This window comes from Trematomus bernacchii, unplaced genomic scaffold (assembly GCF_902827165.1).
Source record: "Trematomus bernacchii unplaced genomic scaffold, fTreBer1.1, whole genome shotgun sequence".
Classification (NCBI taxonomy): domain Eukaryota; kingdom Metazoa; phylum Chordata; class Actinopteri; order Perciformes; family Nototheniidae; genus Trematomus; species Trematomus bernacchii.
Genome location: NW_022987797.1, coordinates 112,348 through 139,547, shown reverse-complemented (window position 1 = coordinate 139,547; position 27,200 = coordinate 112,348). Strand labels below are relative to the sequence as shown.

Sequence of the window (27,200 nt, the reverse complement as noted above, 5' to 3'; positions counted from 1 at the left end):
AAGTAGTACATTTTTAGAAGTGTGTTGCTTTTCCACATACTTTGAACGCATCATTAGACAGGCGGCAGCAGCTGTTCGGTTTCAGAGAAGTGGGGAGTGAAAGCTGATGTTGAAAACCAAATCTCGCGATGTTTCAGCAGAAACTTCGGTTTAATTTGCCTTTGATTTGTAACATGCATCCTTCTGCACTTTAATGTCCTTGATTAAAATAATTAATTAAGATTTTTATTCTAATATTGCTTTTAATTTCCATTGTTTTTGAAAGGTGTTATTATTATTATTATTATTATTATTATTATTATCATTATTAGTAGCCTTGTAGTGATTTATGTTGACAGTTATTTAATGTTTAATATACAATAATAATAATTATACCTTAGTCTTACAGTATGTGCTGTTGACCGATACAAAAATATATTTGCAAAGGGAACTGCTGTTAATTCTCTATCACAAATGAAACCTTTTTGACACTTTTCAATGATGAAGGTTCAAGGTTTTTTATTTGTCATACGAACATAGCTACAGTGTAGTTATGACGATGACAATCTTAGGTCACAGGCTCCTCCAACAGTGCAACACAATAACACAGATAAACAGAAAAATATAATGCAAGTAAATAGTAAATACAAAAAGAAAAATAGTTTTAAAAAGTGAAATAGTGCAATAAGAGTCTATGCAAGTTATTGGAATATGATATATTAGATAAATCATTTCTAAGTAGCAGCCAGATGAATGTTATGGATGTTGTTTTTCAACAGTTCAGGTGTTTAACAGTTTCAACAGTTCAGGTGTTTAACAGATGTTGTTTCAAAAGTTCAGGTGTTTAGCAGTCTTATTGCCTGTGGGATGAAACTGTCCCTGAGTCTGGTGGTGTTAGTCCTGATGCTGCGGTACCGCCTGCCAGACGGCAGCAGACAGAACAGTTTGTGGCTGGGGTGATGGGGGTCTTTTATAATCCTTAGGGCTTTCTTCCTGAGCCGCTGGGAGTAAAGGTCCTCCATGGATGGCAGCTCCATCCTGGTGAAGTTCTGTGCAGTTTTAAACCCGAACATCGCTTTAGAATGTGTGTGTCTGTACCACCTTAAGCTGTATTATTCTGTTCTCTGAAGATTGCAGCCTCATACTGTAGGCCCTTGAGACAATTCATTTTTATATTTGTTTATGCCCTGCAGAGAGCAAATGTGCTGATTATAAACAATACCTTTACAACTCTTAACATTTTTTAATTGCTTCAATCTTAGTAGCACTGAATAAAAATTGACTTGAGCCAGGATTGTGTAAATCTGTGTCTGCATCTCGCCTAAACCCCCAGTAGCAGTGCCTAAAAAAAGTCCATAAATACATACAAATGCTTACAATACTTTTTTGACAACTAGTGCAGTAACTTTGCTAGACTGCTGCAAAGTGGGAGCAACAATAGCTTTACTATTCTCTATTCAATTATAACTAATATGAAACATGTCGTAGGTTCAAACTGGAGGGCTGGCGTCGGTCTTTAAATCCAGCTTTAACTGCCGTCAAACTCTGTCGAACAGCTTCTCCAGCTTTGAGCTGCAACTTTTCGAACTACACTTAACACTTCCAGTGCTCTGTGCTTTGATCTATCGCCCTCCGAAGTTCAATAAGGATTTTATTCAGGAATTCTCAGACTTTGTAGCGGGGGTTATCTTGAACTTTGATCGATTTTTAATCATTGGCGATTTTAATATTCATGTGTGCTGTGATTCCCGACCCCTCGTCAAAGATTTTATGAATCTCATTGACTCTTTTAAATTTACACAGTCGGTTAATGGCCCGACACATGAGAAGGGACACACTGGACCTTGTGTTGTCTCATGGTTTAGATGTTTGTATCAGGGACATTTGTGACACTGGTATTTCGGACCATTTGCCTGTGTTATTTACTGATGCTGCCTTGCTCTCCAGTTGACTCGTGCGTTCCGGAGCGCCGCCTACGTGCGCTGAATCCTCTGACCGCGTCAGTTTTCCGTTGCCTTTAATGACTCTGTGCTTTCCACATTAATTGACTCTTGTGACGCCGGTGCTGAGGAGATTCTCAGCCTTTTTAATTCTACTTGCACGGATATTCTGGACCTGATCGCTCCATTCACGGCCAGACGCCCTAAACCTGTGACTGAACCGTGGATGGCTGACTCTACCCGCGCCCTGAGACGCGCATGTAGACGAGCAGAGAGGAGATGGAAGAAGGATAAACTTCACGTCTCCTTGGGGATTCTACGAGACGGTTTAAGCGAATATCAGAGGGCTGTTAAATGTGCAAAAACACATTTTATTTCAAATCTTGTGTCCAAAAACCGAAATAGGCCCCAGTTCCTTTTTACCACTCTTAATTGTCTTTTAAATCCCTGTAACTCTCCCTGTCTTGTGCCATCACCTACTCTATGTGAAAAGTTCCTTTCATTTTTTAATGATAAAGTCTTAGCCATCAGATCTTCACCTCCTCCTCTCACCTTAGACCCAGCAGTGTCTCCTGTGTGCTCAGCTGTCTTCGAGCAATTTGACCTGGTTTCACTGCCCGAGTTATCTGATGTGGTTAAAAAATTGAAACCTTCACAATACCCCTTAGACATTATTCCTCCGAGACTACTGAAAGACGTTTTTACTACAATTGGGTCATATATTTTAACTTTGATAAATATCTCTCACCTCAGGCTGCGTTCCAACCTTTTTTAAACACGCTGTAGTGCAGCCTCTTATCAAAAAACAGAACCTTGATCATTCTGTTCTCTCCAACTTTAGACCTATTTCTAAGCTACCCTTCCTGTCTAAAGTCCTAGAGAAAGTGGTGTTAGCGCAACTGCAGTCGCACCTTGTTTTAAACTGCATATCAGAGAAGTTTCAGTCTGGTTTTAAATCACGCCACAGTACAGAAACTGCTCTCCTAAGAGTTTTGAATGATCTTCTTTTAACTGCTGATTCTGGGAATTCTGCTGTGCTTGTGCTTTTAGATTTGTCTGCTGCTTTTGACACCATTGACCACCAAATTCTTTTATCACACCTTGAACTGTGTGTTGGAATTAAAGGTAATGTCCTAAAATGGTTTCAATCCTATCTGTCAGAAAGGACCTTTTCTGTGCATCTTGGCCAGTATTCTTCAGCTGCAGCCCCACTAGCATATGGGGTCCCTCAAGGTTCTATCCTAGGCCCCATTTTGTTCAGTCTGTATTTACTACCTCTGGGGTCAATTTTTAAAAAGCATAACATTTCTTACCATTGCTTTGCAGATGATCTGCAGGTATATCTGCCTATAAAAGCAAATAAGGAATCTAGGATTGCCTTGCTTAGCTGTCTGAAAGACATAAAATCATGGATGGAAATCAACTTCTTGACTCTCAACGAAAACAAGACAGAGATTATAATATTTGGACAGTCTGAACTCCTGGATGGCTTTAATAGTGTACTCGGCCCCTTAGCCTCCTACAGCCGTCCCTCTGTCAGAAATCTTGGAGTCATCTTTGACAACTGTTTTAAATTCGACAAACAAATAAGCTTAGTTGTCAAGACAAGCTTCTTCCAGCTGCGGCTTCTGGGGAAGGTAAAGGCCTATCTTCCTAGTAAGGAATTTGAACAGCTAATCCACCTATTTATAACGTCTCGTTTAGACTATTGTCACTCCCTGTATATTGGTGTTGATAAGTGTTTGATCCGTCGCCTGCAGCTGGTCCAAAATGCGGCTGCCCGCCTTCTTACTGGGAAAAGACGTTATGACCACATCACACCCGTTTTGGCAGACCTTCATTGGCTTCCTGTCAGTTACAGGATCCAGTTCAAGTACTTACTTGTTGTTTTTAAATCATTGCATGGACTGGCACCACATTACCTGTCTGAGTTGTTGCACCGCCATGCTCCAGCTAGAGCATTGCGATCAGCTCAGCAAAATATGTTGGTGGTTCCTCGGTGCAGGAAAAAACCCAGAGGTGACAGGGCTTTCAGTGTTGCAGCTCCCAGACTGTGGAACAGCCTCCCAGTACATATCCGGACTGCTGAGTCTATTGAACTTTTTAAATCAGCTAAAAACTCACCTCTTTGCACTGGCTTTTAATACAGTTGAACATTACATTTTTACATTTGTATGTGTTTTTTTAATATGTTTTTAATTATTGTTTTATTATTGTACTCCCATTGTGTTATTTAATATGTATTGCCTGTACAGCACTTTGGTCAACTGAAGGTTGTTTTAAATGTGCTATATAAATAAATAAAGATTGAGATTGAGATTGAAACTGCACCACTTGGGTTACCAGAAATACACCCAACAAGTGAGAACAGTCCTCCAGATTGTACATGTTCTCTGTGCAAATTCTCGAAGTGTACAATTCTTTCTACACTTTATTTGTATTATTATTACAATTTGTATTATTTCTTTTCAGAACATTTTCAACAAGTTGTACTAATGCAAAGTGGTGGGGACAATTTCTGCCATTTCCAAAAGTGGTGGAGACGTGTCCCCAGCATCCCCAGTGTAAATGACGCCATGAAAGTAGCAAGAAAACATGTGAACGTAAATTCACAGTTGATAGTTGTACTTTTGAAGATCCCTAAAGCCAAAGCGAAAACACCTCCATAAAGAGTTTAAAATCTAGAAGGCCGGACGTTGACGGTGCAGCTGGCCTTGATGTTTCTGAAGGTGGAGCAGTCGAAGTCGGCCACCAGAGTCCTCTTACCGCGCTTGTAGGGAACGAAGGAGAAGTTGACACGAAGACGGTTGTTTGGCTTTATGTCTGGAAGCCTGCAGGGATCACAAATAGCAAAAGGTGAAAACAAGACTCAGAATGGCTCAGTTTGTGGGTGAAACTCGTGGTCACACACACACACACACACACACACACACACACACATACTCTCTCTCTCTCTCTCTCACACACACACACACACACTCACTTGACTTCCACCTCTTCCTTCACCAGTCCACTCCCAGAGAGGGTCAGAGTGCAGTTGGTGAGCGTCTCTGTGACCACGGGGTTCATGAAGATCACCTCTCCTCTTGTGGCACGGTTCACTTTGGCAGAACTGGTCATCTTGAACGCACATTTCACATTTATTTTAGCAAAACTTAATCTAAGATTTTGAGTATGAGAAGAACGATGACAGTCGTTGACAGAATTCCTTTTTTTAAATATATATTTGGAGATACAGTGTTGAAAGGGGGAGATAAACAATGACGATTACATTTTCCACGGGCTCTGGAGTGGAATTTGCACTGAAAAAACTAAAACGTTGACTTTGATCAAATGTATCATCATGTCAACAGATTTCACATAACTGTATTAGGTTGGTTGAAACTAATATGTTTGATTTAAACTTAATATTATTGCTTTCAACTTACTTAATACAGTAATGTGAAATCTGTTGAAATAATACATTAAATTAGAGACAACGTTTTAGTTTTTTCTGGTGGCCAAACATAATTCTCTTTTACTGACCTTGAGGGAGATGGGGGGGTCGATCAGCACAACGTCGTCCACAGCCAGGTACGTGTTGTCGGGCCTCTCTTTGTCCGTCACCAAGGCTGAAACCTTCAAGCTGTCACAGTCCAACATGGGCTTATGGTAGGCCGAGAATGGGACTCGGATCCGGATAGACAAATCTCCAGGAGACAGAAAAGGAGAGTTAATATAGGTTAACAGCAAATCCTACAAAAAGATACAGATATTCCCACCCAATCCTCATGGTAAGTTAGGTCGGAGTGCAAGAGTTTATGAGATGTTTTTCTTGTGAATGTATCATTGTACAATGTCAGAGTAATATTATATAATATTTTATAAAAATAACACAGTTAAAGGTGGGGTAGGTAATTTTGGAGAAACCAGCTCGAGTGCGCTAGAATTTGAAAATACACAACCGGAAAAAATCTGCCACTTCCTTACAGAGCCCCTCCTCCAACACACACGAACGTGCACATGACCAATGAGGGCACGAGATACGTTTGTGCACAGATGGAAGGCTGACAGGCAGGTAGGCCATCCAGTTATTTTAGCCGGGCCGGCATTTTTGTCAAAGCACTCGGGATGTTAAGAGCATTCCATGGAATATAACAAAAAGTGTATCTCGAGCCGGTTTCTCAAACTTACCTACCCCACCTTTAAAGGAGACACTTTGCATTTTTTGGTACTTTTACTTTTCCTACTTTGAAAAATATTGATGCTTACACTTATACTTTAACCAAAGTTACAACATTTTACTAAAAACTTTGATTCCAGGACTTGTACTTGTACTGAAGTGTTTATGCATTGTGGTATTTAAAAAAGAAAATGTGTTCAACCACTGTAAATGTGAATATTTTTGTGTAAATATAACACGTCAAGCAGGGAATATCAGAGCTGTTTTCTCCTAAATGTACCCCTTTAATAACAGAAAACACTTTTTTTCCTCAAATGTAACTTCCATCCCCAAACTAAGTTATTATAATATGTATTACCTTCAGTCGAGTTGCATTATTTAGACGTTAAGATTTTGGTTTCATTTAGCTTAGGTTACTTTATTTGTCTCTGTAGTTAGATGTTACCAGACTTTTAGACATCCGCCTCCAAAACTAAACAGCCCCATCAGAGCAGCAGAGGATCACCTTTCCCGGGCCGCAGTATCTTGTCCTTCACCTCAGTCTGGATGCTCGCGGCCGGGAAGCCGTTGTAGGTCATCGCCTGGACGCTGATGTTGACGGAGAGCGACCTGACGGAGCTGCTCTCACTGCGCAGCAACAGCTTCAGCCTCACATCCTTACCGTTCCTCGGTGGGCTCACCTGTAGCAAACAGAGTCGACTGAATACGCTAATGAAGTGTTTTTGTCTTGAAGAAGTTGATGTAGAAAAAGTAATTACATATTCAAACTTGTGCTGTTGAATGCTAACCTAACTAGTTATGTTGTTGTTAAGATATTCCATATTTCCATGTGTAATTTAAGAGTTTTGAGTCTCCTCACTTTCATTCATCTTTAATAACAATCCTGTGTTTATGATATATCACTTTAAGTTGTAAATCACTAAGAGAGAAGGAGACCACCAGCTCACTGCAGACTGTTATGTTTATGTGTGGGAATAACAGTACAGACTTTAATTTAGTTACATTTCAAAGTTGGACTTAATTTTAAGGACATTTACCTGCAGTGTGGAGCTACTTATTGAAGCACAATCGATCAACCAATGAAATTGTATTTATATAGCACAATATCACAATGTACACTTGTCTAAGGGGGCTTAACAGTGTGCACAGAAAACCTGAGAGGTATTAAAGGTCTCCTATTATACTATTTGTAGGCATATATTGTACGTCTCAGATATATACAAATGTATAAAAACATGTGTATGAAGTGCTCAAAATACAAAACAGATCACCCATTCTAGCCATGCCTCATACCCCTCTATTTCAGCCCTGTTAGAGAAGTGCTGATTCTGGGTCCGTAGATTTAAAAGAAGAAAAAAATGGAGGAAAAAAAGAGGAGGGGGAGCTTGTGCCTGCTCAGAATTCTACTGAGATATTCAGCTAAATGCTGCAGCGATGAAACGCCATATCATGTTCAGAACCACATCAAGGATTATTTCTGAAACAGTATGGAGCTTTTAATACATACTCTCTCCAGTACAGGTTAGCTCTGAGTGCTAGCGATGCTTGCTAATGTAAACAAAGACCATATTACTTCCAAAACACGTAGCGCATTGTTTCTGATAGTGACGTTTCTGATAGGGCCGTGGGTGTAAAGCCAGCCCAGATTTCCGATATTACGTTATATCGGCAGAAAATCTGGATCAGCTCCGTTGTACCCCCGTTTTTTTAGATTTGGGTACGGAGGAAAAGAGAGAGGGTTTTGTTTTCTGACACTTTGTGAGTTCCCTGACACACCAGGGACACATATTTATGTATAAAAAAAAGTGCATTTTGCATGATAGGAGACCTTTAACACTCTCCAGCATAAATTGGCAGAGCAGGAGAGTCTGTAAACCAGTCTGCATTGATCTATGAATTCATGTCAGTGATTCTGCTGTCCACAGCTGATTTTACGCAGCCTTCACTATGTTTACCTTCATTGGATCAGATAAAGAGCGGCAGGCTGCAAAATTATAACCACACACACCTCTACACGCATAACATTAATTATAATTTAGCATGATGTGTGTTTCTGCTCTGCTCTGCTCCACTCTGTGTGTGTATGTGTGTGTGTGTGCCCGACACCGGCACTTGTTTCCAGAAGATATCATGATACTGTGGATCCATTCTCCGTGCATTTTGTGAACACCCACATATACCCATAGACTTGGTCAGATGTGTGTAACTGTTCATAAGTAAATTCATCTATCTGGTTTATGCCTTGCCCCAGATCAGACCCACTAGTTCAATCAATCAATCGATACACATTTAATCCTAAATAATTATATCCAAAGGCGCAGTGCTGTCAGAACCTACACAATGAACGTGATTACTTGATGCCTCAAAAAGATGAATGACAAATAAAACAATTCAGAAAGTAAAGTGCACATTTCAAGCACAAAAGAAAACACCTCCAGTTTAACAGCTCTGAAGGATAACTTAAGGGGTTTTTTGTGACGCACCTCTTCAAACTGCATGGTCACAGGCGGAGGTGGAGGTATGCAGATCGGTGTTTCTGCATCTGTACCGTCTGAGGTCTCATTCCCAGCTTCGTTCTCCTCCTCCTCTTCACTCTCATCATCTTCCTCCTCATCACTCGGGATAGCGTCATCTGTCTCTTCCACAGCCACATTGTCCTCCGTCTCATCATCGTCCTCGCCCTCCTCAATCTCATCCTCATCCTCATTCTTTTCCTCATCATCATCCATTTTGGATTGGGCGTAATCAAAGACCTTCCTCTCCTTCTCTGTTCCTGTAAATTGAGTTTCAAAATCAATTTCCAGAGATACCTACGGCTGTTTACAGAGGGGGATAGTGTACTTTTACTTCAGCAAAAGTAGTAACACCAAAGTGTAGAAATATGAGTTAAAGTCCTGCAATAAAAACATTCCCTTATTTAAAAGTATAAAAATATTAGCATCAAAAGAAGGCTACATAAAGTTATTTTTGCACTGGCCTATTACAGAAAAAGATATACAAAATAATGGTATCATATATATTGCTTTTTATTATAAGCTTCTTTTTTTTACTATAATGCTGCCAAGTAGCTTGTGAATTTCCGTCAGGGATCAAAACAGATTTACCTTTATTAGCACATAAAACATTATGTGTTGATTATATTTTGTATTATTAATCTGAATCGTTAAAGTAACTTTAGTCATGAAAACATTTAGTGGACCTAAAAGGATAATATTTTTCTCTGAATTGTGGCGAACTGGAAGTATAAAGTAGGAGGAGATGGGAATATTGGAGTGAAGTACAAGTACCTCAAAACTTGAGTATCTCTAGATAATTACTCTTCATCCCTGGCTGTTTATGTGTTCTTCAGGCGAACTCACCCTCTCTGTATTTGTAACTGTCGGTGATGTTCAACCTCTTCTTGGAGCCGACAGACTTGGTGGAGATATTGTGACCCACCCTTGCAGTCTCAGAGTAAATATTCAATTTGGAGCCATCAGCCTTAACCTGATAGGACACACAAACAGTAGCAACACAAAGAAACAATGAATTACACAAAATCAGTAAAAAATGTCTTTGAAACCATTTAGCGGTGTGTGTCTGCACTGAAAATAGTGAAACGTTGACTTGTAAATGTATTATGTCAACAGATTTCACATAACTGTATTAGGTTAGTTGAAAGCAATAACATTACGTTTAAATTAAGAGAATATTCAACTTAATATTATTGCTTTCCATTTTGTTGTCAATTTGTTGACATAATACATTTAATTAATGTCAGTGTTTCAGTTTTCCCGTGAACGCTGATTTGTCATATTTAATAGTTCAACATTTATTTTCATGCTGTTTTGTATATAGCAAATTAATCATTATTTATTGTCATTAATTAAGTTATTACCCATAGTAGTACATATGGTTTTTCACCAGGGAAATAGAGGCACTCAAAGCCATTGCCTTATTGTTTGATCTTTGAAACCTAAGGGAAATAAACCGAACACACTACAATCTTGCCTGGACAATGGACTGCTACCCGATGCCTCTATGGCAGTTTGATTTCGAGTTCGTTTTCTGTTTTTTTGGTTTTTGAAATACCAGCTACACTGTGTACTGTGTGTGTGAGGCTCACTGACCAGCCAGTCAATGCAGTCGGCGTTGACCTCGGCGAAGACAAATGGGATGTCATATTTAAGGTCTGTCTCTCCTTTTAGGATGGCTTTCACCGGGGCGGGACCACAGCAGAAAATACCTGCAGGAGGAGAAAAATAATTCAATAAAAAAACATTCCAGGAGTGTTTACGTCACTTAAAACCGCTTTCTGAAAGATTTTGAAATGTCTCACTTTGATGCCAAGTGGTGGTTGTATTATTTTTCTGGTGGTCATTTTTGACGTTAAAAAGCCGGCCCGTAAGTTTGCCTAAACCTAAAGCCAGAACTCTCACATCTGTAATTGTGAGTCCTCCTAAACCTGTCCCTACATTGAAAAAATGTTAACTTTGATTATGCGTAATATGTCATCAACGTTCACATAACTGTATTAGGTTCGTTGAAAGCAATAATATTAAGTTGAACCTAATCTAATATATTTAAACTTAATATTATGGCTTTCAACTAACTTAATAAAGTTAGGTGAAATCTGTTGACATAATACATTAATGATTCAATTCAACGTTTCAGTTTTTTCAGTTTAACTTAAATCTGAAAAAGTCATAATTGTAATGAGGTTAATTGGATCTACAGGGCTAGATAGGGTTAGGGTTTTGGGGAGCACGGTGCACGGGCTCTCGGGTAAGTATTTTTGTTTAAAAACCTGTAATAAAACCAATACAAGTTTATAAAAGCCCTGTTTGGTCTGTGTTAAAAAATGAAATGAAATAAAATAAAGAAAATGCAAATAAAGGGATAAAAGAGAGCAGCGGCTGAAGCACAGAGTGTGCGGCGGGGTTAAAACCTCATCCCCCGGTGGTGTGTCCGAGGCTGCGTCCCACAACATCTGGTAAAAGACCTGGTAAGTAAGCTAAAAACATCTGGCTAAAAGGACCGAGGTTGACTTTGTTTAAAATCGGCATGCAGGTAAGATTAGTATTAAATGGTAAATGATAAATAAATACATAAAAGTGCTTTGTAAAATCAGTGCAACACTAGAACCGCCAACGGGTCAATTTTACCCGCAGCTGTTTTTTGATTGTATGTCACTTTTTTTCAATAAAATATTCAAGTTTCCCAGTCCTTGACTTTTCCTGAAAGTGTGTTATGTAGCACCCTCTGTTGTTAAAAATGGTCAATATGAAGTCAGATTGAAAAAATCGCCCAAAAAAATGCCATTTATACCTATATCTGCCAGCGGGTAATATTTACCTCATAGAAAATGCAGCGTAAACATAACGTGTTGCTATAGCAACGTCTTTTGTCTACTGCGGTTCCTTATAGATAGAGAGATAGATTGAGAGAGAGATAGATAGATAGATTGATAGATAGATAGAGAGAGATATAGAGGGAGAGATAGAGAGATAGAGAGATAGATCGATAGATAGTTATGGAGAGAGAGCAGAGAGATTTGTACCTAAACAAAACACAGTCTAACACCAAGCGTTTAAATCAGCACTGGTAGTGATATTTTATACTTCATGGTATCTGCACAAACGATATCATATGAAAAGCTGAGAGTTCATAGATTCTATTGGTATAAATTTCATCCCTGTGCGATCAAAACTCACTGTTCTACATGATAAATAAAAGAACATTGTACCTTGAAAATCAATAGCGGGTAAATGTGACCCGTTGGCGGTTTTAGGTATACAGCGACCTCTGGCGGTTCTAGTGTTAAAAAAAAGGGCTGGTAAAAAAATCACATCAACCCAAATAATACAAGATAACATAACATATACAATATATCAAATATAATATATAGAACTATAAAATATAATATATAAAGTATAAAATATATAAAATATGTCAAATGTAAAGTATAAAATGCACACGGGTTAGTAGGCACACGGGGAGGGAAAATATTTTAAAGTAAAGTCAACCAAGTGTCCCTAAAAGTGTTTAAAACCCAGGCTGGTGGCTAGGTGGTGCAGGTGAGACATGGGACACGCCTTGGATGATGTTTAGAAATACTTTATTAAAGGGATTGTTCCAGGGTGTTTCTCTGCGGGAGGCTCCAACATCCATTTCAAATAAATTAAAATAAAAAGTAATAACTCAAATATGAATAAAATAATATAAACAATGTTCAAATAAGAAACGGGGGATTAATAATATATAAAAAGATCCTCCTCTTTTGGAACCTATTAAAATAAGGAAAACATGCAATAAACCGTGCAAACATAGAATCAAGTGTAACATGTAAAATATAAATAGTAATAGAGTAGGGTTAGGGTCGCGAGGCCTTCTAGATTTTAAGGAGTGTAAGAAAGTTGGCCCTTATCTCAGACATTTATTTATTTGTTTGAAGGAAACTAAATGATACTTTATTTTAAAGTTTGGATTATTATTAATGAAATAACCTTCTCTCATGATACATGAGCAGTTACCTGTGCAGTTTATTACTTGGTCTGTAATGTTGTTTTTCATGCATTATAATAAAATAATATTTTTTATAGTGATTGTCTTTCTACCTGTCTATTGCATATTTCAACAGCGAAATATTAAAATAACGACTAGCCATAATTACAAGGGATTTGTTGGGAATATAAATGATCAATCATCATTTTATGATTTTAGTCAAACTTTCATCTAGAGCACAATAAATATGGAAGTTCTTCTGAGCAAAACTATAGACTCCAAAGGATGAATGCTGTATTATTTTGTAACTAAGAAAGTAATCAGCATGAACTGTAGTTTATAAAGTGTAACATCCGTACCATCGCTCTTCTCCTGTGGTGTTGGATCCACAACCTGCCAACCGTCAAATGCTCCGTCCTCTGAAAGATCAGGGCGCCTCATCCACGCCTCCACCCACACGTGGTAGTTCCTAAGACATTAAGTAACAGTTATATTAGGGCTAGGCGATAGTGAAATACAATAAAAATCAGAATCTCTTTATTGTCATCATACTTTGGTATGAGGACATTTTGTTTGGATCGCTTACTAGAGTTAGACACAAATAAATAAAAGCAGTGATAAAAGCAGAGGTAGCAGCAATGACAAGGCACTGCATGGTAAAGCACTGAGATTACATTAAATTAAATGTCAATGTACATAGTTACAAATGTTACAGACCATAAAATGTTATAATACAAACTACACAAGTTTAAATATAACTGGGTGTTCGTAAATTGATGCAAAAAATGATCATAGATGCTAAAGAAAAGAAGAAAGAAAAAGAATGCATTTGTATTTATAAATATTGTAATTACAGTCTTTGAAGGGTGGAGGTGTAAGTTATCAACTTTATGTTGACGAAAATCATATATCAAGAAAAGGTAAAAAAAAAGAAGCATATACTAATGCGTTCATCAACCCTGGAACGTACACATGGATTGCTGCTTTGACGTTATTGGGGCCATACACTTTTCATAGGACCTTGTTGTTCACTCTGGATACGTTTTCTTCAACGTGTCGTGCAGTGTGTTGATGTTAAGTAAATGTTTTTGTATCCTCTCACCAAATGCTGTCATGGGATGCTTTGGGTGCGACTCCGTAGTCGGCGTGGTACTCGTCGATGATCAGATTGGCGTTGTTGTCGTGGGCTGACGAGAAGTTGGTGACCACACGACAGGGGATGCCCAGCAGGCGCATCACTGCAACCAAAAACAAAGACTTGATTTAACACTAGATGTTACCCTATTGCACTGAAAAAACCCATGTCAACAGATTTCAGATAACTGTATTTGGTTAGTTGAAAGCAATAATGTCGAGTTTAAATAAAAATTAGCAGGTTCAACTTAATATTATTGCTTTAAACTAACCTAAAACCGTTATGGGAAATTTGTTGACAAAATATATTTACTTCATTGCGTTTGTTCAGTGTGTGTTTGTATTGAATGAGACATTTTGCCATTATTGTTAATGTGTCTCTTTATTGTCATTGCTAAGGAGCCATTTCATAGAGAAATGGCTTCAAACTCAGATTCAAATGTACACTAATCTGCATGGGAGTTTAATTCAAAGGGAAAGTTCACCCCAATATTAAACATAAACATATAGATTATTTTACCTTTTTAGGATATTATTGTTTTTTTTCCTAATTTCTAAGAAAGCTGAAATACATTATTTTCTTATTTGAAAATTCGAAATTATTTTCCATAGCTTTCAGATCATGTGACTCCAGATGAATGCAGCATTGTATTGCTACACTGGACGGGCAGGACATACTTTTATTGGCATTACCAATACTTTTACTTTTGGCACTGTTTTTTTTTTTTATGCCTTATAACTTATTTGCTAGTTTTCAAATGTAGTATTCCTTGTTTAACTTAGGATATAAGTACTTCTTCCATTCCATTCAAACTATCTTGTTGACTTGTCTTATGAGCATTTCAATAATTCAAATGTAATATTAAAACTGTTACCTGAGCACATCACCCCAGCAAACACCCAACACTGGCCATATTTGACGGGGTGTGCACCGATGTTGTACCAGCGACGCAGGATGGGGTAACTGCCACTCCAGTGAGAGGGGGAATACCCCCCAATATATGAAGTGCCCCAGTTCCCCTGCAGGACCCCCCGGTCATCTTGAGAGTTTATCTGAAAGAAAATAAGCACACTCTTTTTAGCGATAGAACGTTTTTACTTTCTGCATTAAGTGGTATCAATGTCTCGCATCATTTCTGGATTTTTGGTACACAACAGTCTGAACTGTCAGCCAACAAAGGCTTAGCTGCTATAAAAAGGTTTAGGAAGCCGTGCGTAAGAAATACAAATATATATCATACCATGGCGCTGACCACGCGGCTGACGTAGATGGGGTTACAGCGAGCGGAAACATCGTCAGCAGGGTCTTTCTCGTGTTTGAGGTTAAGGTCCAAAATCAATAAACTAATTGCCACCATGTTGTCCTCAAACTGGAAGAAGGGAGAGAATTTTGAATTGAAATATATAATATATTTGAATTATTTAAACTTTAAAATATACATCATTTGCAGTTTGCTTTATAGTAGATAATTCAAATTCAAACTTAAAGTTCAGCCACTAAAATGTCAGATTTACAATTTAAAACTTCCATCTGTGATACTAAAAAAAGAGTATTGGGTACTTGAATTCTAAAAAGTATATACAAAAATGTTTCAAAACACTGTGTGTGTGTGTGTGTGTGTGTGTGTGTGTGTGTGTGTGTGTGTGTGTGTGTGTGTGTGTGTGTGTGTGTGTGTGTGTGTGTGTGTGTGTGTGTGTGTGTGTGTGTGTGTGTGTGTGTGTGTGTACCTGTCCAAAGTCCCAGGCTCCATGGGAGATATGTCTTTGACTGCCTCTGTAGATGACTCCTTGTTCATTCATCACATACTCCTTTATCTCATTCTCATCCTTCAGATACACCCAGTCATCTACAGACAGACAGACAGACAGAGAGACAGACAGACAGACAGACAGACACACAGACAGACAGAGAGACATACAGACAGACAGACAGACACACAGACACACAGACAGACAGACAGACAGACACACAGACACACAGACAGACAGACAGACAGACAGACACACAGACAGACACACAGACAGACAGACAGACAGACACACAGACAGACAGACACACAGACAGACACACAGACAGACAGACAGACAGACAGACAGACAGACACACAGACAGACAGACAGACAGACAGACACACAGACACACAGACAGACAGACAGACAGACACACAGACAGACACACAGACAGACACACACACAGACAGACACACAGACAGACAGACAGACAGACAGACAGACAGACAGACAGACAGACACACAGACAGACAGACACACAGACAGACACACACACAGACAGACACACACACAGACAGACAGACAGACAGACAGACAGACAGACAGACAGACAGACAGACAGACAGACACACAGACAGACACACAGACAGACACACAGACACACAGACAGACAGACAGACAGACAGACACACAGACAGACAGACAGACAGACAGACAGACACACAGACAGACAGACAGACAGACACACAGACACACAGACAGACAGACAGACACACAGACAGACACACACACAGACAGACACACAGACAGACAGACAGACAGACAGACACACAGACAGACAGACACACAGGAAGACATACTTTTTATTTGTATTTGATGGTATGGGTTTACAAGTATTCAAATTATATGATAAAATGTCCTGTATTCAAAATACTTTATGGCAAAAGAGGACAGATGTAACTGTAAAAACCCTTTTTTCCCCTTTTATTATCTTAAGTCCTTCTGATATACTTTTACTTGAGAAACAATTTGTAAAGCAGGATTTAACTACATTCCACATTAGCCTACAGGTGGTACATTCTTTCTTGCATAGTGATTATTAAGATAAGTATTATTTTCTTCAAACAATTTTTGTCACCAAAGATAAATAAATAAATAATGTTTTGTTTGACTATTCCATCGACCAACCCCAACCCCCTTTTTATTTAAATTTAAAATAAAAATGTTTTGAGTGACTTTAGTTTAGTTAATTTAAATGTTAATTTGTAATAATTTATAAAATAAAATAAAAATATACTATATATAATATACTATATATATAGTATATTATATATAGTATTATTTATTTATATTTATATATATTGATAGATATAATTTTTTTTAACCAGACTGTTTAAACTCCTTTACACTCCAAAATAACTTTAATTATTTTTGCCATAGGGTAGATATTCTCTACACTGTTGCAGTGTATTTGAACTATTGAGTAACACAGTGTAAAAATACTAAATAATAAATAAATACGCAATATCTGATAATTACTTTTATGTTGCTGCTTGTTAATAATTGTTCAACTTTTTGTTTTTTAAATAGGCCTACTGTATACTGTATTATAACACAAGTTAGTTGTTTACTCTATTCTGATTGGTCATTTGGACATTTCACAGGTTGTTAATACTCGATAGCACACAGCTGCTAAGCAAAATAATGACCGTTCAAGGGAGAAAAGAAAAGACAGAGCTTTGAACGTCAGAAAAATATACAGAAGAAAAGATAGACAGGAAGTAAACACTAAAGGGAACAGCAGGGTTGCGGTCGAATAGTCCAAAAATCAGCTCCTAAGTTCTAACCCTATCGTCTATTCCTTGACCTCGGAGTGAAACGTCACGGGGTTAAGGGATAGTGGATAGGAGAATTCAAAAGGATTTAGGAGAAGAGACTGCGGTACTTTAGAGAATCCGACTGCACTTTCACTATCCGACGTGTTTATGATGCGCCAGCGGAGGTCATAAATGTGCGTCTGCTGCTGTGGGGAAACTATGGAAACTACAGTTTTCTATACAGCGGACTACAACATGGATGTTTAATAAGAACGAGGGACTACTGTAAACTCATCTAGAGACTCTGCACCGTGCTCTGATGCTGTTGTTTTATGCTTTATGAACGGGGACAACAGAGAAACATATTCTTCATGACCAAAGTTGGAATTGAAATAAAAAAGGAAAGTGAAACTTATGCTCGTCACCCTCTCCCTCCGGTCCACATTAATACAAATGATCCCAATACGTATGATTGTATGAAAAGATCTTAAAATCAATACAAATGTATTTATTATAACGGTTAGTCCTTAACATCTATCACTGTGTATATCACCATTCAAACATCTTTTAAAAGTTGAACAAACCCCACACAGCTCAGTAAAGACTGTGAAATGTTGACTTTATTTGATCATTTCAGTAAAAACTAACGTTCATATTTCTCTTTTTGATTATAATACTGATGAACGTTCAAAACAAAGCACTTTGGCAACTTACCACATACGTTTTAAAATGCTTAATAAGCACCGTAACTTTCATGATATCATTTCTCGTTCATAATCGGTTGTTTCCGTGAACGGCCGACTGTTGTGTGACGGCAAGGCAAATGCCGCGGCCGCAAGGCATTGTGGGGCAGCATTTTCTCCTCTCCTTTAGGTTAGGGCAACACACTCTCACTCCCTAAGCGTCCAGGAGCGACGCTTGGTCAGGGTCCCGTGGCGTCCAGTTGTGACGCGCCGAGGCTCCTTCAGCTTCATAAACGGACGCAAAGAGCTTTCAACTGATTGCAATGTATTCCCATCGGCGTCGGTATTTGACGCTTAGGGAAGCACGGCATTCGTTTGTGTCGGAGGCTGTTAAAGGCAATGTGAGCGTCCATTCCCATTGGATAACGGAGAATTGTACACCCGGAAGTAAGTATTCCCCTTACTGTCGATTGATTTGACAGTGATATCTCCACTACTCATCAACTCAAAAACACCAGATTATCCTTGTTAATTAAACGACATTGATAGGTTTTAGTGTGTGGACAATGCTTTTGTCACGTTTTCCCCTTCAATTCTGAGAAACAAGTCGTTTTCTATGAGTTTTGGATGGTCGAAGACATGACATTACCCACAATCCTCTGTAGCAACCATAGACTGTATAAAACAATTAAATAATACATTATTCCGAGTGTGCTTGCTTTTCTCTTTGAAAGTCATCACATAACGGCATTGTAATACACGTTTCGGCTGCATTAAATATGACATATCTGCCGTAGTTAACTCTGCCCTGATGACAAGACTTCTAGACAAACAGGAACTGCCGCCAAAACTGAAAACTTGACGTGGATCTTAAATATATAAGCAATTAAACAACATCTTACATTTCTTTTCACACAATACGTCTCCTTGCAGTATCAATACTAATTCGGCTGACTTTTATATTTGATCCAATTGGTAGAGAGGCTGTATTTACGCCATAACGGTGCACAGCTGATAGAACGGGACACCTACTGGTTAAAGCACGTTATTGCATTTTATAATTTTATTATTAGATATTAATAGGATCCCTATAAAGTATATTCTTTACTCATCGTTATTCTCTACAAATAGTTAATTAAAGACTGTATATAATGACTATTTTGCACATCCCATTCAAGATTTCAAGATTTTCTAAGGTTTATTGACATTAAAGACTGTATATAATGACTATTTTGCACATCCCTTTCAAGATTTCAAGATTTTCTAAGGTTTATTGACATATCATATTATACACAACTACGGTGTAGTTATGCAATGAATGAAAAACTTGGGTCGCAGGTTCCTCAACAGTGCATTACAAGACATCTATCAATATGTGTGTACCTCCACTATTACATTGTCATATTCTGCACATTTCTTATACTATCTACATACATCTTATAAGAGTATAATACATATGTATAATATCAGTTAAAATAAGTGCTTAAACATAGTTAACATGGCAGGAAAGCAATATATTAGACGTTAAGTACTTTGTCAGGCTTAATATTTATCTGTAGATACAAATATCACCGTGTGTGCTGTGTGCTCTGCATGTGTGACCATCAAAGAGGGTTTCATCCCTCCATATTCATCTTCTATACCCCCAAAGCTTTTTTCTTATTCAAAACAAGACCTTAACCTAAAGCATTCTTTAATGTTTAAATAAAGCCTTATTAGTTTGTCTGTTTTGCACATCCTCCTATTAATATCTAATAATAAAATTATAAAATGCAATAACGTGCTTTAACCAGTAGGTGTCCCTTTCTATCAGCTGTGCACCGTTATGGGGTAAATACAGCCTATCTACCAATTGGATCAAATATAAAAGTCAGCCGAATTAGTGTTGATACTGCAAGGAGACGTATTGTGTGAAAAGAAATGTAAGATGTTGTTTAATTGCTGATATATTTAAGATCCACGTCAAGTTTTCAGTTTTGGCGGCAGTTCCTGTTTGTCTAGAAGTCTTGTCATCAGGGCAGAGTTAACTACGGCAGATATGTCATATTTAATGCAGCCGAAACGTGTATTACAATGCCGTTATGTGATGACTTTCAAAAAGAAAAGCAAGCACACTCGGAATAATGTATTATGTAATTGTTTTATACAGTCTATGGTTGCTACAGAGGATTGTGGGTAATGTCATGTCTTCGGCCATCCAAAACTCATAGAAAACGACTTGTTTCTCAGAATTGAAGGGGAAAACGTGACAAAAGCATTGTACACACACTAAAACCTATCAATGTCGTTTAATTAACAAGGATAATCTGGTGTTTTTGAGTTGATGAGTAGTGGAGATATCACTGTCAAATCAATCGACAGTAAGGGGAATACTTACTTCCGGGTGTACAATTCTCCGTTATCCAATGGGAATGGACGCTCACATTGCCTTTAACAGCCTCCGACACAAACGAATGCCGTGCTTCCCTAAGCGTCAAATACCGACGCCGATGGGAATACATTGCAAACAGTTGAAAGCTCTTTGCGTCCGTTTATGAAGCTGAAGGAGCCTCGGCGCGTCACAACTGGACGCCACGGGACCCTGACCAAGCGTCGCTCCTGGACGCATAGGGAGTGAGAGTGTGTTGGTTAGGGAGGTCCAGTGGTTCCTAAGCTAAAGGAGGTTATAAAGGAAGTTTGAAACCTCCTTTCCTTTCATTTAGAGAATTCGAACGGCACTTATCATGGCTGCCACTGAGGGACTTCCGGGTCATTTCACTCCGTTAGGAAGGTTCCTAAGCTAAATGGACTATTCGACCGCAACCCAGAAGAAGATAGACAGGAAGTAAACACTAACGTGAACAGCAGAAGAAGGAAGACAGGAAGTAAACAGGAACACGGTATGGGCTCTGGCGGTGTTTAAGGACTGAGCTAGGTTAGTGGAAAAGAAACTGTGAACAGACTTGGACAGTCACAGAAAACCTTGTTCAGTGCTGCTGTCATTTTAGGTGGTTGCTGTTGCCGCCTTTCAGCAGTTGTTACGCAGTGGAGCAGACTATTTTTTAATGCCGAAGCAATACCATCATTTTTAAATCAATTAAATTATTTTCAGTTTGTATTGTATTATTGTACTAACTATAGTGTGACTATAGGTCTACTTGGTTACTTTTAAAAACTGGTATCTTTTAAAGATTTGAAAGTATCTTCCCATTGACCAGACAGATGAAGCACCTACCGGGACACCAGGGGTTGTAGAGCACCACCAGCTTCCCCAGCAGCATCTCCTCCCCCCCGAGTTTCACAGTCAGGATCCACTCCCCCACAGGGGTGACAGCCGGGGGGGTGAGGTTGAGGACCAGAGTTTGCAGGGAGGAGTCCTTGTGCAGATCCGCCTTCCATACTGCTATCGCTGAACGGGAGCGGGTCACCACATCTGGGACGCCGAAGAGTGAAAGCGTTCCCTGTTTCTCCGTTGGAATTTCTCCTGCAGAGAGGAGCCAATGAAGTTAACGTAATGGTGCACATGCTATGAAAAATACCCAATTTTGTGGCCATATGATTCGGCATTCTTATAAAGAAGGTCTTGCGCTGTTTGTTAATAAGTAGACGGGGTGTCATCAGCTACAGTGCAGAGGAGAATCCAAATCTTCTGAACAAAGAAGAATCTTACAATTCCATGCATCATTTCAGATTTCAAAAGTAGGCAAATGTGTGGGCATCACATCGATGTCTTCATGATATCAACTGGATTAAAAACATCTGTCCGAAAAGTTCCCTAAAACTCCGTACACCTGTCTAAAAAAAAACATTATAAATTTAGCGAGACTTTTCTGAAGCCCAGAAAGCCATCTTTGACACTACACACACTAAAATCACACTAAGGAGGAGCACATTTTCATAGATTTATCTCAATGCATTATCTATTGGACTTGCCCCAGCAACAGTCAGTGTCACCATAAACCGTAGATCTTGCCAGACAGACACAACTGATTGACATTAGCTCATTAGTGCAGTCACCCAAACACAAAAACACACAGTTAGGCCAAAGTACCTTTTCTTATCACACCCCTTATTTAGTGGGAATGCTGACACAGCATTCCCACTATCTGTTATGCTACGCACAAAATTCTTTATTATTCCGCCGGGTTATTTTGCGCTGCTTCTTCTCCCACATTGAACATCGCAGAAACTCTGTTCAAACATCAAAACGTTCAGCTCGGTCGGGAATCTATGGCTATTACTTTTATCATTCATAACTTTCATAATTCCAGAGATACATCCCATAATACATCCCATTTTTTACATGGAAGTCAATGGAGAACTCAACAATCTTCATGCAACTTCAACTGCTAACTGCTCCTTCTTCAACTGCAAACTGCTCCTTCATACTTTCACTCAGAAACCTCATTCCAACTTTAAAATGTTACACATCTTTCTGACATTATTCGTGTAACACAACTTTTAAATCTGATTCGTACTTTTAGAGATATTAAACATTGTTCAGACCTTGGTAAAGAGGCCTTCTTCAGATTTTAGAGTGCGTGATGACACAGCTAGAGTGGAGGACAGATTTAATTTTGCCTTCATATTTTCTTTTAAACCTGCCATAATTCCCAAACCCTTCATTCCTGAGACATAATTTTTCATGACAAACGTAGGAAAACATCTCGTAGCTTGAAAGATAAAAAAAAAATTAAGCAAAATAATTAAACAAAATGCCTCTTGAGGGCATGAAGTGACAAAAACGTTCAACATGTCTCCATTAAACCCCATTGTAAGTTCAGCCTCATCTTTCCCCACCACAGCAGCCGCACACCTTTTGTTAATCTGCCAAAAAGGCCACATTATTAACCCGAAAGTACACAAAAAGTACACTTCAGATGCTCAAGTTCCTTGACATGCTTCATATTTTAAAATTTCACCGATATCTGTTACGGTTCTTCAACAAAACGTTCACATGTAACAGGTTTATATCTCATTCAGAACAATGAAAATGCTTTCCTCTCACTAATCACCATGGAAACCTTTGATCTCTGGGCACGTCGTTAGCTCAAATATAAACACCTGTGTCATGGAACACGATGATGTAATAACTCCAATTGACATAATTAGAGCAGCAGACTAATGACGTGGTCACTGGAGACTGTCTCAGCCTATTATTTTCCGTCTGATGGAGACTTCATACTGACTTCAACATGTTCCACATATTTTAGACATTATTGGTGACGTATGCTTTTAGTTCTAAAGTTTTCAGTTCAAATATTCTGCTGCTTTTTCATGCATTTAGACTTTTATTTTCTTGTTCTTATTTCACATTCAAGTCCCCTCTATTCATGAACCCTTTAAAGTACTCAGCCAAACCACTTATATACCACGTGCGACTGTTGCTATGTCAGTTAATCTTTCAAATACAAGGTTGCTTGTTTGATTCAAGCTCTTGTAGTCAATATGTCAAGGTATTTATCCCTAACATTTGATCAGCTAACTAATGACACACACTCAGAGGATCTTTATAAAGGTTTTAAGTATTGCACATCTTTAAACATGACTCTTATACATCACTTTTAAAACCAGCGATGCACTACAGTGTCAGCTTTTCTAAAATAGAAACTTCAATGTTCACATCTTTCTAAATGATTCTACTTTTCAATGACCTACAAATAATCCTAATAATAATCCCATTTTCAATCTTCCAACTGTTCATATTTTTTGGTCAATTAACAAACCTGTTACAAATGTGTTGTTCAACACATTTGAGCCTTTGCCACATTTATTTGAATTATTTATATAATTCCTACATAATGGGGAAGCTTCCCACTCTATGTTATGTAAATACAAGTCTTTGACAAGAAAATATGTGAACTTCTAAATATTTAATGTCGATCCCTGGTTTTGGTTCTAGTATGTTCACTGTACTGTAGGTTATTTAGTGGGAATGCTGATACAGCATTCCAACTATCTGTTATGCTACGCACAAAATTCTTTATTATTATTATATCACCATGGAAACCTTTGATCCGAGGTTTCTCCCATTTTTCCCTTTGAAATGTGGGTTTTTCTCCGGAAGCTTTTCCTTGTAAGATGTGAGAGTCTAAGGACAGAGGGTGTCGTTTTTCTCATATTGATATTCTGAACAAACTGTGCTGTTGTATTTGCTGTAAAGTGTCTTTACTGTAGGGTATTTTTATTATATGTACAGCACTTTGGCTCGACCAAAAATCGTTTAAAAATGTGCTATACAAATAAAACTTGATTTGATTTGATTTGATTTGATTTGATTTGATCTCTGGACACGTCGTTAGCTCAAATATAAACACCTGTGTCATGGAACACGATGATGTCATAACTCCAACTGACATGCTCAGAGCAGCAGACTTCAGATAATGGTTAACACAGCTCTACATCAAATCTGATGTTACGTAATGTACGCATCCCTTCTCATAACTTCAGTGAAAATGCTCCAAACGGCACAAAACTTCACAGGTTTGGTAACGATGCAGCCATCAACGCATCTAAGCGTATTATGGGATGTCATCAAATGCCGTTGGCATGGCGACAGATCATTCGCCATCAAGTTAGTTCAAAAGTTTGCAGTTCAAATATTCTGCTGCTTTTCCAAGCCTTTTTACTTTCTTTTCTTCTCTCATCACACATTCAAGCCCCCAGTGTTCATGTATCATTTCAATCTAAATTCTTCACTTTCTTCTTACACATTACATTTCAGCATAGCAGTTTAGCATCAGCTTTTCAGCATAAAGCATTCCCATGAGAAATTTCTTCAGGAATTGCATTCTCTAGTTATGGAATAACCTCCCGTATTATAGCGAGAGTCTCATTTTGTCTCAATCCCCCCAACCCCACACCCTTTCTAAATACTGGACCCATGAAGTTACTGTATCATTAAAGAAGCTCAGGATGGGTCATGTTTCTTCAAAATAAAGTGCCCATATAGAGTAACTGTATCCGTACTGGAAGCTCAGGAAGAGGCATGTTTTCAAAATAAAAGTGCCATTTTGGCTTTAGGCCTTTAAGCACAGACATATTTAAAACAAATAATGTAAAGTAAGCCCAACCTGTCTTTGCAGTGATGTGCAGCTGGTGCAGCTTAGGGCCAAAAGGCTGCGCCACATTCAGGGTCAGTTTGAAGGGCTGACCTCGCCTCACGATCAGCTGATCCACAGAGATCTCACTGGTGTGGTGGAGGAAGTTGTTGTTCTTAGGGTGGAGGTCCACTCCCTTAAAAACTGAGAGGAAAAATAAAACAAACATGAACAAGCTGAAAAAATAGCGAACGTCTTTATTCAGATTAAAAATGTAAGATTAGTGCAGTTTTTATGGTTGCTCATAGTGGTGCCAAAAGATGTTGGAAAAGTATTAAATAATAAATTCATAAAATACCTAGAATACGTTTTGCACACGATTGATGTGATTTATTATTATAGGTTCAAACATTATAGGCAGTTACAGAGGGTCTTACTTGAACATGAAATTAATTTTCTTTACCAACCCTCTTTAAAATTCTGTAGAATGTATTTTAATACTTGGCTGGTTTCAGGGGAACAAATTCTGACTTGCTCTTCAAGAACGTTTTTTTCCAGCAGACTGGGCTCTGGTTTCAGACAGAGGGTGAAAAGAGGTGCTGCAGCACAGGCAGTATGAGAAAAATAAAGAGCTTTTTGAACATTAAAGCATGGAGACATGTCACTAAATATATATATGAACCTGAAAATTAGCATGATATAACTCTTTAAGTGGTATAAAGACAACTTCCCTCTCGGGTGGAAAATGAAGTAGTTCCATCCTATCTATCTATCGTGTCTGGACTGCACCTTTACCAATACAATTTAAAGAAAGTTGTAGTACTTTAAAATGTTTTCTTATTTTAAGCTTTTGTACATGAATGTGTATCCTCATGCTTGATTCTACTTATTGAGAGTCACTTTGAATAAAAGCGTCAGCTAAATGAACTGTCATGTGATGTCACCTGTAAAAAATTACTTTTCAACTGATGTTTATGTTTTTATTTTACATGCAAATGATTAAATCCATGTTTACTTGTTATTTAATTGCTGACATTATTACCGTACCAGTTTTCTTTCTTAAATGTTTGGAAAATAATTATGAGTGGGAAGATTTAAAGAAAAGTTTCAACAAGTTAAATAAAACACAAGTCTTTAAAGGTGGGGTAGGTAATTTTGGAGAAACCAGCTCAAGTGCGCTAGAATTTGAAAATACACAGCCGGAAAAAATCTGCCACTTCCTTACAGAGCCCCTCCTCCAACACACACAAACGCGCACATGACCAATGAGGGCACGAGATAAGTTTGTGCACAGATGGAAGGCTGACAGGCAGGTAGGCCATCCAGTTATTTTAGCCAGGCCGGCTCAGATGATTGGTCGTGCTTTTTACAGTACTACGGCTTCCACAGATGACATTTTTTTATGGATTTTTTGTCAAAGCACTTAAGATATTCATTGCTATCGGGATGTTAAGAGCATTCCATGGAATATAACAAAAAGTGTATCTCGAGCCGGTTTCTCAAACTTACCTACCCCACCTTTAAAGTAATTATTTGTATTTTGTGGTCATACTTGCAGAATATTGAAGGAAAAAACGTGTAAACATGTACACTATACAATACAATAGTAAGCAACAAAAAAAACATTTCATTTTAAAGAACCCTTTTGTTTTGTTTTTAGTTAATATAATAGACAATAGACTTATACAATCTTATTTAGGAACATTTTAGACAATAATATTTTAAGCCTGAATTGAAGACACTCAGAAAACCTGCATCATAAGAATATTTACAGCAGTGTGCAGATGTTTTCACTAACAGACTGTATACATCCTGTCAGCGCATACATTTAATATGTGATTAACATCGTCAAATTAAGCATTGAGTCGCTAGTGAATTTCCCTAAGGCATTAAAAGATATAGCTGAACAGTTTCATTTGTTTTGTATAAAAAGCATCTTCTTTCTCAAAGAGCTTTGGGAAACAAAGCTAAGTTGTTCATTCAATCATTACATTTACAGTTAGAAGTCCATATTAAGATTGTATACATAATTCCTCTTAATATGAGCTGATGCTATTTTAGATGTTGGCTGACTGTCAAACTATGTTTTGCAACCAAACTCAACACCATTATTAAAAAATCTAATAAATGCAAGCAACAGGAGACTCTAATGTTCTTACCAGATTCTGAATCTGTCATCTTTCCAAAAAGCTTCCTTCCTAGAATCGTTGATGTACAGAAAAATGCGCGCTGGCAGGCAGTCAGCAGCACAC

The 27,200-nt window shown here is 38.2% G+C and overlaps 1 protein-coding gene across 1 annotated transcript; it reads right to left on the bottom strand.

Annotated features, from left to right (window-relative positions):
• Positions 1 to 4,337: 4,337 nt before the first annotated feature.
• On the bottom strand, positions 4,338 to 27,200 carry LOC117497912 (protein-glutamine gamma-glutamyltransferase 5-like). Its single transcript, XM_034149945.1, has 15 exons — positions 27,108 to 27,200; positions 24,982 to 25,152; positions 21,144 to 21,392; positions 15,427 to 15,545; positions 14,940 to 15,068; positions 14,574 to 14,751; positions 13,667 to 13,802; positions 12,924 to 13,033; positions 10,191 to 10,306; positions 9,441 to 9,567; positions 8,565 to 8,854; positions 6,587 to 6,761; positions 5,445 to 5,608; positions 4,903 to 5,039; positions 4,338 to 4,750 (listed from the first exon to the last, which is right to left on the bottom strand). Exons 1-15 carry the CDS (start codon positions 27,124 to 27,126, stop codon positions 4,594 to 4,596), a joined length of 2,277 nt encoding a protein of 758 aa, XP_034005836.1. The 5' UTR covers positions 27,127 to 27,200; the 3' UTR covers positions 4,338 to 4,593.